The sequence below is a fragment of the Pezoporus occidentalis genome, unplaced genomic scaffold (assembly GCF_034315485.1).
Source record: "Pezoporus occidentalis ecotype Australia unplaced genomic scaffold, CSIRO_AGI_Poc_V1 ctg196, whole genome shotgun sequence".
NCBI lineage: Eukaryota > Metazoa > Chordata > Aves > Psittaciformes > Psittacidae > Pezoporus > Pezoporus occidentalis.
In genome coordinates, this window is record NW_026913811.1 from 1,860,828 (window position 1) to 1,879,278 (window position 18,451).

Here is an 18,451-nt window from a genome sequence, read left to right on the forward strand (position 1 = left end):
AGGAAGCCTTGTAGGAGTAAAGTGAATGTTAGATTACAGCCTGAGTCTCTTTCTGTCCTTGTGTAATACAGTCTCATGCTCTCTCTCATTCTTTGAACAGAGCAGTTGGTCAAAATGATGTGCAGTATACAGTTAGACTTCCTCTCAGTGTTACCATTTCAAGGGAATTGATAATCTCTGTAGATTTCTTAAAAATCCAGGCTAAAATAAACTTCGTTGAGCAGGAAATTCAGCTAGCTCAGCCAACAGATTAGCTCTCAACATTTCATGTAGATTTTTATTCCTTCATTACCAGATTCATTTCATTGGCAGGTGAAAAAGTAATGCCAACAGGCATTTCTTGTCCTGTTACCTTTCTGCCCAGCCTCTAGTATTTTACTGACTTCCCCTGCTCTTTGTCAGGATATGAGGTGTGGGGTTTTGGGGGTTGAGGTTTGTGAGGGCTGTTGTGCAAGGACATAATTTTAGCAGTTCTTACTAAAAAAAAAAGAGTTACCTTCTACAGCAGCCTGTAGAGGTTTTGGGGTGGGGAGAAGAAAGCAAGCTTCAAGTAAATGCTCTTCAGTGTTGCGCTTGTCATGAGTTGTCTGAACCATGATACAAGGTGGCTGACCTAACATGATCTGTACCAAATTTTCAGTTAGTTACAGAAAGGCTGTTGGATTTCTGATAAATTTTGGAATGCGTAGTTTAGCTTTATATCTTAAGACCTAACTTCTGTCACATCACTAAGAACATTTAAGCAAGTGGAACTTTAAATGCAAGGATTGGTTACTCTTAAATATATCTAAATTTAACCACACTTGTTAAATCTGACTTGCTTATAATCTAATGAACAGATAAGGCCAAATCAAGTTAATGCAGTATACAGAACCTACATTTTGTGAGGCAAATACGGTCCAGTTTTGTCTTCAGAAAAATCAATTATTTTTAATTCCTTACTATACAAACTTAAAATTTCAGTGAATGTGAAGGCCAGAAACTGAGTAATACTAGAGAGGTAAGCTACCATAGATGAAATTACTGGCTTTCAAAAGAATAAGGCAGCATCACCCTTCTTGTAGGAAAGAAGTTTAAGATTTTCTGGGAGGGTATGCTATCTTTATTTAAAATTGCTTTCCTACAGAATGGGTGACACTATCTCATTCTTCAGTAACTCTAACCATTTGGTTCACATCCCTCTTGTGCTGGGGATACCGGAATTACTGTACGCAGTATTCCAGGGGGAGTCTCATGAGAACCAAGCAGAGGGGAGAATCACCTCCCTTGACCTGCTTGCCATGCTCCTTTGGATGCAGCCCAGCATAGGGTTGGCTTTCTGTACTGCAAGCAGACATGCTGGGTCATGTTGAGCTTCTCATCAACCAGTGCCCCAAAATCTTTCTCCTCAGGGCTGCTGACCATTTGGTCAAAGTCTGTATCCTCTTGTAAACTGTATCTTACTGCAAAAAATGGGCTGCTGTGTTCTTGATTATACCTCATTCTGGATTTTGATGTATAGGAGGAGCACAATGATCCATCCTGATGGAAGTAATAAAAAGAAAGTACTTAATGAGGAGACTACTTTGACTGCAACATAAAACTGCAGAAGTGACACTACTGTGACAAAGGCTTTCTGATTAGGATTATTTACACACAGAGGCATGCTTGTACAGCTTAAAACAAATATCCCCATAAAGCTTAATATTAAATCATCCTATATCAGTGTATATTTCATTACTTGAGTTGGATTCTGGTGGGGTGGGGCTTTACTACTACTTGTAATTCTTGTTCTCTCTCATTTTTATTTCTTTATTTCAAAGGGTCCTCGGAGACAAGCCATGAAAGAACTGTCAACTGACTTGGCTAAATATCAGCGATGGCTGATTAAAAACAAGATGAAGGCTTTCTATGCTCCAGTGCATGCAGAGGACTTGCGGGATGGAGGACAGTACTTAATGCAGGTACACCTCTCCTTCAATTTTTAATGTCTTTTTTTTAAAGTAAGTGATGAAGATGAACATCAAAGTTTGAAATGTTTTTATACTTGGAAGTAGTTTTATTTTTCATAGTTATATAATAAATATATGTATAATAAAAATACTGTTTAAGAAAATAATAGAACCTTTATTTTTATTCTTCTTAGGCTGCTGGCCTGGGTAGGATGAGACCTAACACCCTTGTTGTTGGATTTAAGAAAAACTGGAGACAAAGTGACATGAGAGATGTTGAAACCTACATCAATTTATTCCAGTAAGCAGAGAATGTGGAGCTGTAGCTCTTATGTTCCATTTCAGTATGTTCAGTAATGAGGTGAAATCAGTTGTGTGAAGTCTCACGTAGACTCCGATTTTCCATATTGCTGATGTAGCAGTCTTCAATACTTTGTTTTCTTCTGATACAGAAATTAATAAGTTTTTATACTCTAAAAGGATTCTATTTCTGTATAATAACTCTTTCTGTGTCTAGAAAGTGTTGCAGCAGTGGTCTGAGGTTTAAGAATCTGCACAGATGAACCTAGTATCTTATGTGCCAGTCTTTGAAGCATGTTGTCTACTTAAAGCAGGGTTTTTCCTACACTACTTCTGTACAAATTAAGTGTAGTGAAGAATTAATCAGTTCTTATGCTGAAACTCTTACCTTTGTTAAACCTTGCTGTTACATACAAGAAATATTCTACTTACAAGATACACAGCACTGACTCACAAAGTAATACAGTAGCCAAAAGGGAGATAGGGAAGGAAGTACTAGTGTAATTTGACAGTACTGAAAGACCAGTTCTGGCTGAAAAACTTCAAGAATAATTTGTACTACAAACACTTAAGAAAACCAAAGCTTGCTTCTTGTGCTTATACAGAAGATTTTTTGTTTTCCTTAAATGCTGCTTAACCTGCTTCATTTGTGTTTTACAATTTTCACTTACTGTGCATTTGAAAGAAACAGGATGGAGGGATTATGGGGAGAGATTAGAAAAGTAAAGCAAATAGTTCCTTAAATTCATTAAGAGCAAAGAATCATACCTGTTCTTGAGAGAAGCCAGAGCATCAAATGCAGTGAAAAATAAGGAAACATGTTGGTTAGTTCTTGGGTTTTCTTTTTTTCTTATTTTATTTTGGAATAGCTTGTGCTGGAAGATGTATCAAGGCCAACAAGTCATGTGATTCTCCATACCCCAAAAGAGAAAGCTCAGGAGGTAATAACTGTAGCTCAGGCATGTTTCTGGAGAATCTCTGGAAAATTGAAAGTTCCTAAAGCACACAATAGATATCTAAACACATCTAATCTGTACAGATTTAACAAATTAAATCATTAATTTAAAATGTTCACTAATGGACAAAACATTTTCTTATTATCAACCTCAATTTTTCTTGCATAATAGAATATATTGACACTTCGAACGTTTCTAATCAAGTCTTACTGCTTCTAAAGAGAAGTGTTTAATGAGTGAAATCTTGCGAAATTTCTGTCTGTGGAAATGACATAGAAGAAAGTTCTCTGATTTATTGTTTGTAATAATGTATTTGTATTTAAAGGACTGATGATTGATAACTTGCAGACTGTATGATATGGTTAGGTTCATGTTTTTCTGTTGTGTTTCTTGAGGGTTTTTTTGTTCTTTATTTTACTTCGTTTTCACTCAGTGATTTATTCAGGCTTTTTGCTTTTTTATAAGGTAATGATGTTTTCCTTTATTTTTTTTTTTTAAAGGGGCAAGTTCTTTTCCCATCAGGTATAATGGGAATAGGCATGTTATAGCTAATTTGATTCTATATTACAACTTCATAAGTGTGTTTAATACCAAATGTTTTGGAAACTTGTGTTAAAGTTTTAGTTCTCAGATCAATGAGATCTAGTCAAAATATGTCTCTTTTTTATGGGGAGAGATAAAACTTTAGATTTGTCAGTGTATCTGGTCATCCTTCATTAAGAACTTGATTGCCCTGTTAGTGTTTCTTTTATTGAATTGCTGTTTACAGGGGAGAGATGGAGAGGGAATTGATCTGTATTGCTTTTCAGGAGATGGAATTCAGTTCACTAATGCAGTTGACAGTCTGGAATGTAAACTGAAATTGTAACATTTATGATTTGGGAGTTTAAATGGCAGTATTTAATCACTGGAGTTTCTTCAAAGAGGGTGCGTAAAGTAGCTTTTTGTAAAAGAAAAAGGTGAAAACACTTTATTTTTGTTCCTTTTGTTCAGTGATGCCTTTGACATTCAGTATGGGATAGTTGTCATCCGCCTAAAGGAGGGCCTGGACATTTCTCACCTTCAGGGCCAAGGTAAGATTTATTTTGTTTCCTCTGCTTCTAATTCACTTCTAATACTGCTTTCTGAAAATACTAAATGAAAATAAATTAAAAAAAAAACAAACAAAAACCAAAACAAGAGCCAAAACAGAAGACCACATTAAGCCAAAATAGAACACAGAATTAACACCCCCCCCCCAAAAAAAAACACAAAAAAAAACCACCCAAAACAAAAAAACACCACACAACAAACTAAAAAAAACAGTTGTCTTTACAGAGTAAAAATCATGGAAGAAGCAAGCTAGAAATGTAAAAGGCAAAAACTGCCCGTGTATAATGACACAACTTTGTTTTCTATGTGTTTCAACTTTCAGTATTCATAAGCTGCATATAGTTTTTTTCCAAAGATTTACTATGTTACTGAAACAAACAGGCTGGCAAATTGATATAAAGTATTTGGACCCAGGTCTGACAATGATGAAAATCACAAATGTTGCATGATCCAAGAGTGCTGAGAGTCTGGTGTGGGTTGCCAACCCCTACATGCACTAGGGCAGAAACCTCAGCAGTAGTCCATTTCAAGTTTGGAAAGGCTTTGTTTTTCCATATAGGAGCCTTGGTTATGTTTCGTAGTAGCAATGGTAAGCCAAATGATAAAATTTTAGTTAAATTTCAAGCAGACTAATGGAGAAGGCCTGTGAGCTTTGGCAGCAACTGTCTGCTGAATTGATAGTGTCTGATTTGTTTGTAGCTTGCTCCCTACAGTGCTGCACAATGAAGAACACTTGTGACACAAGCTCTGTAGGGGGGCATCCTCTTGAAAGAGGGGAGAGTTGTTCCTTCATCGGGAGCACACAAATGTCTTAGGATTTGGAGAGAAGCAGAGAGCCTGTCACTCTGTGCAGTAGGGCATAGGAATGTGAGAAAATGGCAAGGAGTGTAGTGTGAAAACAACAGTGCTGAGAACATTGATGAATGAAACACCAAGATGTCAGAAGCTTTGTAACATTCTCTGTTGACTTTGAGTTTGCTTTAGATGTGACAGCTACCAATTAGCTCCACTGAAGCCAGACCTGGAAAAAAATCTTAGCTGTGTTAACACACTTCGTCTGGGCCTTGTCTGAGGTTCATCTTCCTCTTGGAGTTAGAGTAGAAATGGAAAATATTTCTGCAAGTGATTTTTTTTTTTTTTTTTTTTTTCCTCCTGGTTATATTTTTCAGTATTTCTAGCTCTGGTTTATGTTCAGCCTGTGGTAATGCAATCAATAGCAAAAATCTGGGAAGAAACTAGCAGGAAATTACAGCTTTGCTCAGAGGAGGAGTCTCCTTGTATTCTGAAACATTTCACACAAGACTTTCTGGTGGTTTTCTGCCCTTTTTAAAGAATTTTCTTTCCCTTTCTTTGCCATGATATAAGAATTGCAGTAGAGGTTAACCCACCGTGAAGTATCTCTGTATTGTCTCACACCTGTAATGATACCATTTGGACAATTGTTTAAAATGTGTTTCTGTGCTTTCTCAAAGAAGAATTGTTGTCATCCCAAGAAAAATCTCCATGTGCCAAGGATGTCATAGTAAAAGTGGATTATAGCAAGAAGGCGGAGACAGACACTTCTATAGCTTTTGCTCCATCATTTAGTGAAAGAACTTCCACTTCATGTAAAGGTAACTTGCTAGTTAGCAATGAATTTTCAATTCTCACTGCTTCTCTCTTTCATTCTGTTTTCAGGTTCTCTATCCCCTCACCAGGGAATTATTTAAGGCAGTTTTCTGTGTGGAATAGAAGTGTCATGCTTTTCTAGCTGTTGATATGACATGGTTTAGTGGGAGGTGTCCCTCCCCATGGCAGGGGGGCTGGAACTAGATGATCTTAAGGTCCTTTCCAACCCTAACTATTCTATGATTCTGTGATATCACTAAAGTTTTTGGTTCAGAGCTTCTAGTGTGTAGAATAAATCTACATCTTGTCCGTTAAATAAAACAGGGAGTAGACAGTGACATGCAGTAGATTTTCTTTGTTAATGAGTTAGGCATTAAAAATTGCTTGAGAATCGTGCTACACATCTGTACATTTAAGTGTGATTTGAAGACTGCTGAATTTATAAAGAGTTTTTCACCTTAGGCTAGAGTATTTTATCTATGATAGCTGACACATATAATTTGCGATATTTTTACATGAGAATGACCAGTTTTCCTCTTATTTTAAAATAAAAGCTTGGAGTGACTTAATAGGCACTTTAGAGGAGCCAGCAAGGAGAAGTGCTATGCTTGACCTCGTGCTCACCAACAGAAAAGGGCTGATTGGAAATACGATGCTTCAGGGCAGCCTTGGTTGTAGCAATCATGAGATGGTCGAGTTAGAGATCCTCAGGACAGTGAGAAGAGCGTGCAGCAAGCTCACTGCTCTGGACTTCAAGAGAGCAGACTTTGGCCTCTTCAGGAACCTGCTTCGGAAGGTTCCATGGGATACAGCCCTAGAGGGCAGGGGGGCCCAGGACTCTTGGTTGATATTCAAGGATCACCTGTTACAAGCTCAGGGGTGTTGTGTCGCAACTACAAGGAAGTGTGGCAGAAGGGCCAGGAGACCTCCTTGGAAGGATAAGGAGCTGCTGAGGAAAATTCAATTGAAAAAAGAGGCTTATAAAAGGTGGAAGCAAGGACAGGTGGCCTCAGAAGAATACAGGGATGTTGTCTGGGAAGATAGGGACCAGGTTAGGAAAGCTAACGCCCAGTTAGAATTAAACTTAGCTAGGGATGTGACAGATAACAGGAAGGGATTCTATAGGTACATTGCAGATAAAAGACAGACTAACACGGGCCCTCTCCGGAAGCTGTCAGAACTGGCTACCCTGGATTTGGAGAAGGCTGAGGTTCTTAATGACTTCTTTGCCTCATTCTTCACTGGCAAAGGCTCTGACTATACCACCCAGGTCTTGGGAGGCAGATGCAGGGACTGTGAGAATGAAGATCTTAGGCCCACTGGCCAGAGGATCTGGTTCAAGACCATCCTAAGAACCTGAACACGCACAAGTCCATGGGACCTGATGAAATCCACCTGCGGGTCCTGAAGGAGCTGGCAAATGAAGTTGCTAAGCCACTGTCCATCATATTTGAAAAATCATGGCAGTCAGGTGAAGTTCCTGACAACTGGAAAAAGGGAAATATAACCCCCATTTTCAAGAAGGGGAAAATGGATGACCTGGGAAATTACAGACCACTCAGTCTCACCTCTGTGAGGTGACACTGGCAAAATCTTGGAGCAGATTCTCCTGGAAGGCATGCTAAGGCACATGAAAAACAACAAGGTGCTTGGTGACAGCCAGCATGGCTGCACTAAGAGGAAATCCTGCCTGACCAATTTGGTGGCCTTTTATGATGGGGCTACAGAACTGATGGACAGGGGTAGAGCAGTTGATGTCATCTACCTGAACTTGTGCAAAGTGTCCCACATGACTTCATTGTTTCTAAATTGGAGAGACATTCGTCTTATAGATGGACCACTCAGTGGATAAAGAACTGGCTGGATGGCTGCAAGCGAAGAGTTGTGTCAATGGCTCAATGTGCAACTGGAGACCAGTAACGGGTGGTGTACCTCCAGTGCAGTTGGAGGGAAGGAATGCCATCTAGAGGGATGTTGACATGCTTGTGAGATGGGCTGATGCCAACCCTCATGAAGTTTAACCCTGCCAAGTGCAAGGTCCTACACCTGGGTCGGAGCAATCCCAGGCACAGCTACAGGTTGGGCAGAGAAGTAATTCAGAGCAGCTCTGCAGAGAAGAACTTGGGGGTGTTGGTCGATGAGAAACTGAACATGAGCCAGCTTCAGTGTGTGCTTGCAGCCCAGAAAGCCAGCTGTATCCTGGGCTGCATCAAAAGGAGCGTGACCAGCAGGTCAAAGGAGGTGATCCTGCCCCTCTACTCTGCTCTCGTGAGACCTCACTTGGAAGTACTGTGTACAGTTCTGGTGTCCTCAACATAAAAAGGACATGGAAGTGTTGGAACAAGTCCAGAGGAGGCCATGAGGATGATCAGGGACTGGAGCACCTCCCATATGAAGACAGGCTGAGAACGTTGGGGCTGTTCAGCCTGGAGAATAGAAGAGTGTGTGGATACCTCATAGCAGCCTTCCAGTATCTGAAGGGGGCCTATAGGGATGCTGTGGAGGGACTCTTCATTAGGATCTGCAGTGATAGGACAAGAGGTAACGGGTTAAAACTTAAACAGGGGAAGTTAGACTGGATTTAAGGAGGAAGTTCTCTACTATGAGGGTGGTGAGGCACTGGAATGGGTTGCCCAGGGAAGTTGTGAATGCTCCATCCCTGGCGGTGTTCAAGGCCAGGTTGGACAGAGCCTGGTGTGAGATTGTGTAGTGTGAGGTGTCCCTGCCCACGGCAGGGGGGTTGGAACTAGATGATCTTAAGGTCCTTTCCAACCCTAACTATTCTGTTACTCTATGGTAATAGTTAAATGAGCAGTGGGAGTACAAATAAATCTGAGGATCTCCTAGTCTGCAATTGTGTTCCTTTCTTTGTATGAAAATCCATTTCATTCTACATCTTTATTTTCTGTTTTTTATGTATATTAGTAGCACTTTCACTAACATCAAAATTAACATTTTTATTTTGTATCTTTAAAAATCTTCCAGAGGAGGACGAGGATGGAAAGACTCCAGCACAACCTCTATTGAAAAAAGGCAGGCATTTTCCACCTTTTTTGTGTTAAATCATTCTTTTGCATTATTAATTTCAGTTTTCCTTTTGTATTCCTTTCTACACACCACACATATGTATATAAAAATAAATACATATATATATATACCTAAATGAAAGAGAGGAAAATACCAACCTTGCAGTATTCTTTCTTCATTTCTGCTGGAATGTGGTTCATCTTTAGGGATTTGTGTAAAAATGCAGCTTTGTGGAAATTCCCAGATGAAGTTGCTACTTACCTGGAAAGGATTGTGCATATATCTGAGATTTTAAACTTCTGTTCTTAAGTAACATTTGAAATGTATTCAGGAGCTTGTTCAGCATTCTGTCCCTTAGGTACCTATCTGTGTCCTTACTTGATTTAGGAGTACTGCAAATATTACCTAATGGTATAGTGAAAGTGCTCCATCAGTATATTCAGTGGCTCTGAAAGTTACTACTTAAGATACCACAAAATACTCAGAAGTTGCATTTGATGAATTTCTGAGTGACTAAGTAAAACACTTCAATTCTATCATACTTTTTTTGCCAGATTCAAAGATCCAGTCTTCTCCTTTAAATTTGACTGACCAAAGACTTCTTGATGCTAGTACTCAATTCCAGAGGAAACAAGGCAAAAGCAATATTGATGTCTGGTGGCTCTTTGATGATGGAGGTAATGTGCTTTCTACTTAAAATGTTGAAAAATTACTGAAGTTACCTTGTAATTAATTGTTAATACATATCTTTCAATCAGTTCATCCATAAATTACAAATTTGTACTATTAAACACAATGCTATTGTTTTCTGAATCATTCCCAAATTCTGGTCAAACTGCAGGTTTGACATTGTTGATTCCATATCTTCTTACAACCAAGAAGAAGTGGAAAGACTGTAGGATCAGAGTGTTCATTGGTGGAAAAATAAACAGGATTGATCATGACAGAAGAGCGTAAGTTTACCTTTAAAACTTTAATTCAAAATGCTAATAGATCATGCTGCACAGGACATGGCTTTCTGTTCCTAGTAGCCTTCTTTCAGTTGTTCTTTAGCTGAGGTGTAATCATATTCTGTTCCCTTTTTCCAAAAAAAGTTCCATTTCCCGCAGATTGTTTTGGATGAGATATGTCAGGTTAATTTGTTTGCAGCAGCATTGTCTGACACTTAACGTTCTTTTTTTCAAGTATTTTCTGAATTTGTCTTTAAGGAAGAGCTCTTTAGTTTTTACAACCAAACACCTATCTGTTTAACCCTGTGAAATAATTAAAACTCTGATCATACATAAAGGCTTGTTTTCTTGATACAGGATGGCTACTTTGCTCAGCAAGTTTAGGATAGACTTCTCGGACATTATGGTTCTTGGGGATATTAATACTAAGCCAAAGAAAGAAAAGTAAGTCTCGGAAAATTCAGTTTCTTTGTTTCCCGAATACTTGATTCATTCATGAATTTTGATTACTTCATTCTTTCCTACATATCAGTTTTGATTAGAGTAGTTCCTGTGATATGCAGTACTTCACAAAAACAGGGGAAATAAACCTGACATCCAAGAACAAAGAATTTTGTATTTTTTAAATTCTCTGGCCCTTAGACTGTAATACTAAATTTAGAAAAATACAGTTATAAGAATCCAGTTTGTCTGGAGTGAAAGAGAAATGCTCACAAAAAACTTAAATGGCCTTTATCTTACTTGGAGCCATAGTTTAATGTAAAAAAGCTTGGTCTTCAAATAGCTATGTGATATTTCTGATTTTCAATTTTAAGAAACATTAAATTATAGATGGCTTTCAGGACAAATATGTAACAGCATGTGTGAGATGAAAAAAATATTATCCTCCTTTCCATTCAAGTCATCTTTAGTGTGTTGAAGCTGCAAAACTATCTTTTATGTGGATTTGCATATGACTGAATAATTTAATGTCATGCAAATTAGAAAATACTTGTTTGCAACTTACGTAAATGGTGAAGGCTGGTATGCATTGGTTTTTATTCTGCTTTCAGTCACCTTTTCTTAAGTGCATAGAGTATATCAAGCAATTAGAACACTAGACTACTCCTGCCACTGTGATGCTTTTGGGATGTCTTAGCTCTTGGGAGCCTGCTATTTTTCAGTGTGAAAAACTTAGAGGTAGCACATATTTATGCATAAAAAGTTGAGCTAGTAGAATTACATGTTGTTACTTTTTCGTTTTTGTAGAGGTGATTCACAAGTTATTTCTTCTCAGAGCATTTTTTTCTATCTCTGCAAGTACATTCCCCACAATACATCCAAAACCTTTGTAAGATGCTAGTTGGCCTTAATAATAGCTGTAAGGAAAGTGGAGGAAGATGATTTAAGTTGCAATGTTATGTAATAGAATATTGTCACTATTTTTCCTTTTTGTTCAGGCAAAAAATAGCAGATCACATTTGTTTTTTCCCTTTTAATAAAGGTGAAGTCATCGTAACTTCAGTAAAGAGCACCAAAAGTAGAAAAAAAAATATTTTTTTTTTTTAAGCAGTGTGTGGGGTTTCCTGGAGGAGCAGGAACACCTCACAAAATGGGCATGTGGGGAGCGTTTAACTATACAGAAGCTAACGTGTTACGCATACTGATACTACAATTTATCCTAAGAGGTGTTTTTTAATGTCTGTTAAACTTGCCACACTGTAATTTGCAACCACAGAACACTGGCAATACCTTGTCATCTATATAAAAAAAAAAAACATTTAAATAGCATCAAAATGCAGTTACTTCATTGGATGCAAAACATAATTTCAATATGTATAGGTAAAAATCTTGTTTATTTTTCTCACCTCTCACATGCTGGGTCTATTGAAAGACAAGTTACTTTCATAACTGTGGCAGCCTTGTTTGCTGTTCAAGTATCTTAATGTCGGTAGAGAAAGTAAGGTAATGCAAGTTGTTCTTGTTGAAACAAATGCCTCTTCAGTCTTCATAAGGTTTTCTTCCAGAGTTTTTGCTAAAGTTCAAGTAGTCAAAGTAGCTTCTCATATTCTAACAACGGCAACAGTAAAACAAGATGGCTGTGGTTGTTTGCATTTGAATGTGGCTCTAGGACTGTATTGCAAAGGTTAAGAAAGAGAATAAAAACATCAAAGCCAAAATCCTAATGGCATAAGCATGAAGCTTGATAGCTATTAGTGTGACATGTAAACTTACCTTTCAGATTTAATTCTGAAGCTACTGCTACTCAAGTCCTCAACTTTCAAAATTACAGTAAAACTCTTACCAAAAGTTGTTTGGGGTTTTTATTTTTAAACTGGCTAAAACTTTTTATTGCATGATGAATAGTGAAAGCTCCTACAGATGTCCCTAATTGTTGAATTATGTGTGCATATATAAGTAGCTGATCTGATGTTCTAACTGCAGTTGGCAATGAACAGATTTCAGTTCACTTTATTTTTACATGGTAGTAAAACTTCCTGATACATGAAAGTCATTGCTGACACAGACTCATATCTATTCTAATACGGCTGTTCAACTTACTCGTTCCAGTATTGCAGCTTTTGAAGAAATGATAGAGCCCTTCCGACTTCATGAAGATGATAAAGAACAAGAAGTTGCAGATAAAATGAAGGAGGATGAACCATGGAGGATAACAGATAATGAACTTGAGCTTTACAAAACAAAGGTTCTGTATTTATTTTTTTATCCTACTTCATTTGTGGATGTAAAATCAATGAGTTCATGCTTGTAATTATCTCTTCCATAGTTGATTTTATGCATAGCTGATGGAAAGCGGCATTTAAAACCATTTATGTGGTTTTCAAAAAAAAAAAAGAAATATTTCTGCCTTCTGGGAAGGGGAGGGCCTAAATGCCTTTATTTAGTATAATATAGTTTTTATTCACCTGTCTGACTTTTTTTTTTTTTAACCAAACATACCACATCTGGTTGTGGTGTTAAAGAGCAATTAAAAGTTTGCTATTTTCCCCAGGTAGTCATGCACTATAGAGGCATCAGAGGTACTCCTTTTCAGTTGGATCTGTAGAGGAGACTCAGGTAGCATTTTGTAACAGGATTCAGATACAGACAGGTAACTGAAAAGAAGACTGGTTAAGTTTCAGTAAACTCAGATTCTTCAAGATGGTTTTGAATGTATTCCACACATCTTTTTTTTCTTTCCTGTATGGGTTTTACAACTTCTGTGAGGATTTGCTGTGGAGAAGCAATGGGAATCTCTTAACTGCAAATTACCAAGGGGTTGGGGGAGAGTGGGAATTTTATGAAGTACAGTTACTTTATGGTTAATGACCTGCTCGATGCTTTCCTGTTCCTTATGTCTATAAACACTGCCAAAACTAACTTCAGTAACTGAAGTGATTTATTCTGTGTGCTAATAGCTTAATTTTTTCCTCAGACACCAGCCTGTGGGCTGGGTAGACTTCAGCTTATTTGAGAATAACAGAACTATAAGAAATGGTTACCTCAAAATTTTTGCTAGGAAGTTGGTTGATGTAAGAGCTGAACTCTACTGAGGAAGCTACCTGAGATGTTAAGACAGGGCAAGCACACCACAGAGATGAAGACAGGACTTCACTTATCTAAGCTTCTGTAACTGTGAGCTTCTAGGATACAGTTAAGAGAACCTTAAAGAGAGTATATAAGGGGTTCTTGCTTACAGGAGCTATGGAGGGTGGTACCATTTTTAGAGTAACTACTTCAGACTTTCACAGTACTTGGCTTATTTCCAAACTTTAAGCTTACTGCTTTCTTCTCTCCCAGCCTTGCAGTCATAGGTGGTTTGGAACAGTGGACAGGTTGCCAAACTGAGGTGGAAGTACATGCTTCCTCCAAATGACTTGTACCAATTCATCATAACTGTTTTTCATTTTTCTTGAATAAATAAAATTCTTGTACTTTTGTATAAAAGATCTTCCTAACAAATTTCATTTTAATTACAGACTTACCGCCAGATTAGGCTAAATGAGTTGCTACAAGAGCATTCAAGTACAGCTAATATAATTGTCATGTAAGTAAATGATGTGTACTGTTACCTTAATTGATACAGAACTGTAATTTAAAATATGTGTAAATACAGGTTAGGGAAAAACTGGTGCCTTGACATTAAAGTACAGAAATACTCAAGGTTCCAGTGCTGGAAATATTTGTTAGACATATAGAGATACTATGCTAATGAGTGAAAAGTGGCCTGTGTAGTTTTAGATTAACTCCACATTTATAGCGGGGGTCAGGATTCTCACATTCCTCTTCTGCATGCCATATGTTCCCCTTTCTTTCCTGTCCTTCCATTCAGATTTTTTTTCTAGGAAATCTGTCTAGGTGAAGTTAAATTTCATTCTGCTGATGGATTTTCACGGAATTGCTTTTGGTGTAAACAAGCAGAATGAAGATTGTATGTTTCCTTAGAATCACAGAACAGTTAGGATTGGAAAGGACCTTAAGATCACCTAGTTCCAACCCCCTGCCATGTGCAGGGACATCTCACACTAAAATGTTATTATAAATAAAATCCTTGCTGTGTTTTTCTTTAGGATCATACTTTATCACTTCATGAAGCAGTATTACAAGTGAAGTTTGAGTAGGGCAATTAAACAGTAGTTTTTTTTTAAGAGAAATGTATGGCATGTTTTGGAAGGGCTGTGAGAAAGAATGTTAGATTGCAGTGTAAAAAAAAAAGAAAAAAAAAAGGTTTGTTTTTAAAATTTTGAGTTTTTCAAGAAAATGTCCTTAACTGAGGAGAATTCTCCATGAAGCTACCTGAATATAAAATGGTGGTAAGAGGCCATAAGTGAGGGGTAATTAGATGTAAAGGCCTGTGGTGCTTAGGATAGGAACTCTCAACCCATTAACTGAATTCTGGGGCAGGGGGAGGGGAAGCAAAAGAAAAACTGAAAAGGTTAGGAAATTTAATTTTGCATCTACCTCTTTGCACAATTGTACTTTCATGTTTACATGGCATGACTTGTACTCCACCAGGTTTTTCTAATTGTTGAATGCTTTTCTTTGTGAATTGTAGGAGTTTGCCAGTTGCACGAAAAGGTGCAGTTTCTAGTGCGCTGTACATGGCCTGGTTGGAAGCACTGTCTAAGGATCTGCCACCAATTCTTCTTGTTCGTGGGAATCATCAGAGTGTTCTTACCTTCTATTCCTAAGAGTGCTGCACATGGGACAGCTATGATGAAATGGTACTTCAGTGTACAGTGGAGAGTGACTTACATATATATGATCTATAGTTTATTAACATCACAAACGCAAAAAGTGACTCTTCTTTCACGATTTCACTGACTTGAAAGCACACAAGGAAAGTTGCTGTATTTCTAAAGGTGTGACATCTTCAGTTTTATTCTGTATTTTCTGTAATCTTGCTTAATGGGGGAGGATTCCTTGTTAGACTGAAGAATAAGACAAGCTTTTTGTTTGCTATTTGAATAGCAGCAATAAAATGTTTTATTTTTGATCAATAAAAGTATTATAGATTTATAAAAGCCTTTTAGCCTTGAGGTGCCTTCTGAAATTAACCAAATCTCATCCATACATCCTATTTTGTAAATTTATATAGAATGTCGAAAATCTGCCTTCAGCTAAGAGTTTAGATCAGACTTCCTTTAGTTTTTAGTCTCTTCCATATTACAATAAAACTGAATGCTGCTTTTCAGTCTTCCATCAAGATATTAGTTCTTAATACTGTATGTTTTCTATTGTCAGAATTTTTTTTTATTATTATTATATCTGTTAGATTTAAAGGTCAGAATTGGGGCAGGTCAGTTGCATTAACACAGTTTTGTGATGCGATTGTCAAGACTTTGTGCTACTAAATTTTGTAAGAGTTAAAATAAAATTAATTCCTACTAGCAGAGAGAATCCTTTTCTCAAATTTGACAATATGTACTACTGAGATACATGGCTAACATTAGCTACCTTGGCAAAGGTGTGTCTAGAGCTTTGTAGCTCCAGCGTGAAGCCAAATTCATCTTGCTGTCTGAGGCTCTTAGTACAAATGAGAAGACCTGTCCCTAGTTCTTGGCCTATTGTATTTTGGTGTCACTTTCAAACTTACTTTGAAACAAAACTTAAGGCTTGAATGGGGATAATATAAACAATGTGATGCTATCTAACAGAAAACAGTAAACACTATGTGAAAACTTGCTATCCAATATAAAATGTAAAAGCTACAGTTCTCTCGCATTTTTCAACAAATGGTTAAAAGGACCACTAGTTAGTAGGGGAGATGTTTTTAGGTCAATCCGTTCAGTTGTCAGAAAATACATTTATTTTTATTAAATAATACTCAGGTTTGATTGTCTAGCCATTTAGATCTCTTCCATACATCCCACTTTATACATTTTCTATGTTCAATAAAGAAACTGCCAATCTTATATGCCCTTTCATTGCATATTTTAAAAACTTCATAATTTAGCCTACTATGAACACCTACACAAGAAAATTCACTTAAGCCTTTGTATAAAGGTCCTAATGTGAACTATTTTTTAAATTCCTAATATATTTTGGATAGAAACGATTACCTAAAAACATTTCACAAGCTTTTGATATTAGTATTGGGCATGCTACTGAATCAGTTTACCAGCGGTGGAGTCACTTTCACTTAAGGATGCACAGAAAAGGTGTATTTTTATGATAAATACAAGATCAAATTGAAATATAACTTCCTTTTGAAGGACAAAGTGTAATTGTTGTGTGGTAAAGTAGAGCTTCAAGTTGTGATTAAAGACAGAAATAATTTACACAGTGCAGTTTACAATGTTGTCAAGTTCTTGATAAACTGCTAAAAATTTTTTTTGCTGTTTCAGTTTGGATTTGAGATTATTGAATCACTTCCTTTATTTAAAAAAATAATAAAAACAAGTAAGTGTTTTGCTGCTAAGTGTGAGATAACTGATGCCAGCATGAACCCAGCTTGACAAGACTGCAGTAAAAGTGCTATTTCCTTCCAGGTTGAGGGGGTGGGGAACAAACTTACCAGTGTATCTATTACAGGTTTTACAGTGTTTTTTGGGGGAAAGGGATGTCACATTGTGAGTATGGAATCATTGCTGTGTTTCTTCTTGTTTTGTGGGTCACATTCTTTTGAACAGATGGGACAGTAAGGCATGGACTTAGTGCTGCTATCGTTAAAAAATAAATACATGCACAGGTACACTTAAAAGATTTTTTTTTTTTTCCCATTCAGGAAATCATTGCTTGTGATCTGTAACACAGAAACCAAATGAAGTGTGTGTATACATGCATATATGTGTATAAAAATTATATAAAATATATCTAAATATGCATATGGGGATAGTTAAAGTAGTCTGTGAAGTAATGTAGGATGCTTTTCTCATGCACTCTGAAGTCCACTAATGCTAGGCACGGGGTCAAGCTTCAAGATTATTTGCTACACTAAAACTTCAGTAGTTAATGGTAATTGTTTGCAAGATGTCAGTTAGTGGCAGTCACTCCAAACTTCTGCTTTTGATTTTGACACCAAATTAGGTATGTTCCAATCATTAATTACTTGAAAAATGAAATTACTTACACATGGCAATTCATACCTTCTATAGATTAGGTTTCTTTATATGGGTTTAGAAAGACTGTTGTAGCTGGAGCAAATCAATTATTTATTTTTCACTTGTATTTAGGTTTCCTTTTACATACATTCTTTTTATATGCTTTTTCTGACATTGCATATTTAAAAATAACTGAAAATAATTTAAAGATCTGAGCATTAGTGGGTAATGGCCCACTTGGTTTGAAGAGGTAAGATTTGATACTGTACTGTAACTGTCACACACAATGCTTTTCTAATGTTTAACGTGATTATTGCAGTTAATACTTTGTACCAGGGGGATGTCACTGCAATAAAAGGAAGTGAATTCAATACAACTGTCTTGTCTTACAAAGCCTTTTTTATTGGTGGGGATAAGGAACAGTGTTCATAGTAGCATTAATACTGAAAATAGTCCCTGATAGGTGAATATGCTTATTGCATGCATCTGTATGTAGGTTCATTGTGGAATTTGCTTAGGACCATGCAGAACTTAAAGCCATTCAGGTGTCTGGTATAAGGAGACAAGTGTTTTGTTCTCAGGGAAGGGGTTTGCTGCTGCTGGGCTAGGAACTGCAGTTGTTTTGCATAACAGAATTACACCTTGTTTAGCTCTCTTAAAATTTCTCATGACCTGCAAACGGTGCAGACCAATCCACAACATGTGGTATGCGTAAGCTGGAATGTAAGTATCTCAAACTTTGTACCTATGACACATAAAATCTGTGTTGGCCTGAATACAGTGGACTGTTCTTTTTCTTTCAGGAAATTGTAGTCCACTGGGTATGAGGAAGTACGTTGAGAAAATTACTTGTAAGCCGCAGATGCTTGTGAGTAAGTCACATTTGGCATTAACTCCACTAGTGTACATTCAACTAGTTGCAACATCGATCATAATGAAACCTAGCCAGTGTTCATTTTCTCATATCACATGGTAACTGGAACCAATGAGTAACTTTTCAACCTCATCCATTTTGGTGTTTCCCAATGTAGCTGGGTAAAGGAGATACTTTATTTAAAAATTAA

The 18,451-nt window shown here is 37.1% G+C and overlaps 1 protein-coding gene across 4 annotated transcripts in view; it reads left to right on the plus strand.

Moving 5' to 3' along the window:
- The window catches only part of SLC12A2 (solute carrier family 12 member 2), a 64,035-nt gene extending 47,776 nt beyond the window's left edge, over window positions 1-16,259 (plus strand). The window contains exons 17-27 of one of the 4 annotated variants that reach the window (XM_062617453.1): window positions 1,803-1,943; window positions 2,126-2,232; window positions 4,181-4,260; window positions 5,752-5,892; window positions 8,873-8,920; window positions 9,469-9,591; window positions 9,756-9,867; window positions 10,222-10,308; window positions 12,415-12,550; window positions 13,824-13,891; window positions 14,900-16,259. In XM_062617453.1, coding sequence (XP_062473437.1) covers window positions 1,803-1,943; window positions 2,126-2,232; window positions 4,181-4,260; window positions 5,752-5,892; window positions 8,873-8,920; window positions 9,469-9,591; window positions 9,756-9,867; window positions 10,222-10,308; window positions 12,415-12,550; window positions 13,824-13,891; window positions 14,900-15,035 — 1,179 coding nt within the window. In that variant the 3' untranslated portion in view covers window positions 15,036-16,259. Of the gene's footprint in view, window positions 1-1,802; window positions 1,944-2,125; window positions 2,233-4,180; window positions 4,261-5,751; window positions 5,893-8,872; window positions 9,013-9,468; window positions 9,592-9,755; window positions 9,868-10,221; window positions 10,309-12,414; window positions 12,551-13,823; window positions 13,892-14,899 lie in introns of those variants that run through there. The other 3 variants (XM_062617449.1, XM_062617450.1, XM_062617451.1) reach the window with 3 other exon arrangements.
- Window positions 16,260-18,451: the final 2,192 nt, after the last annotated feature.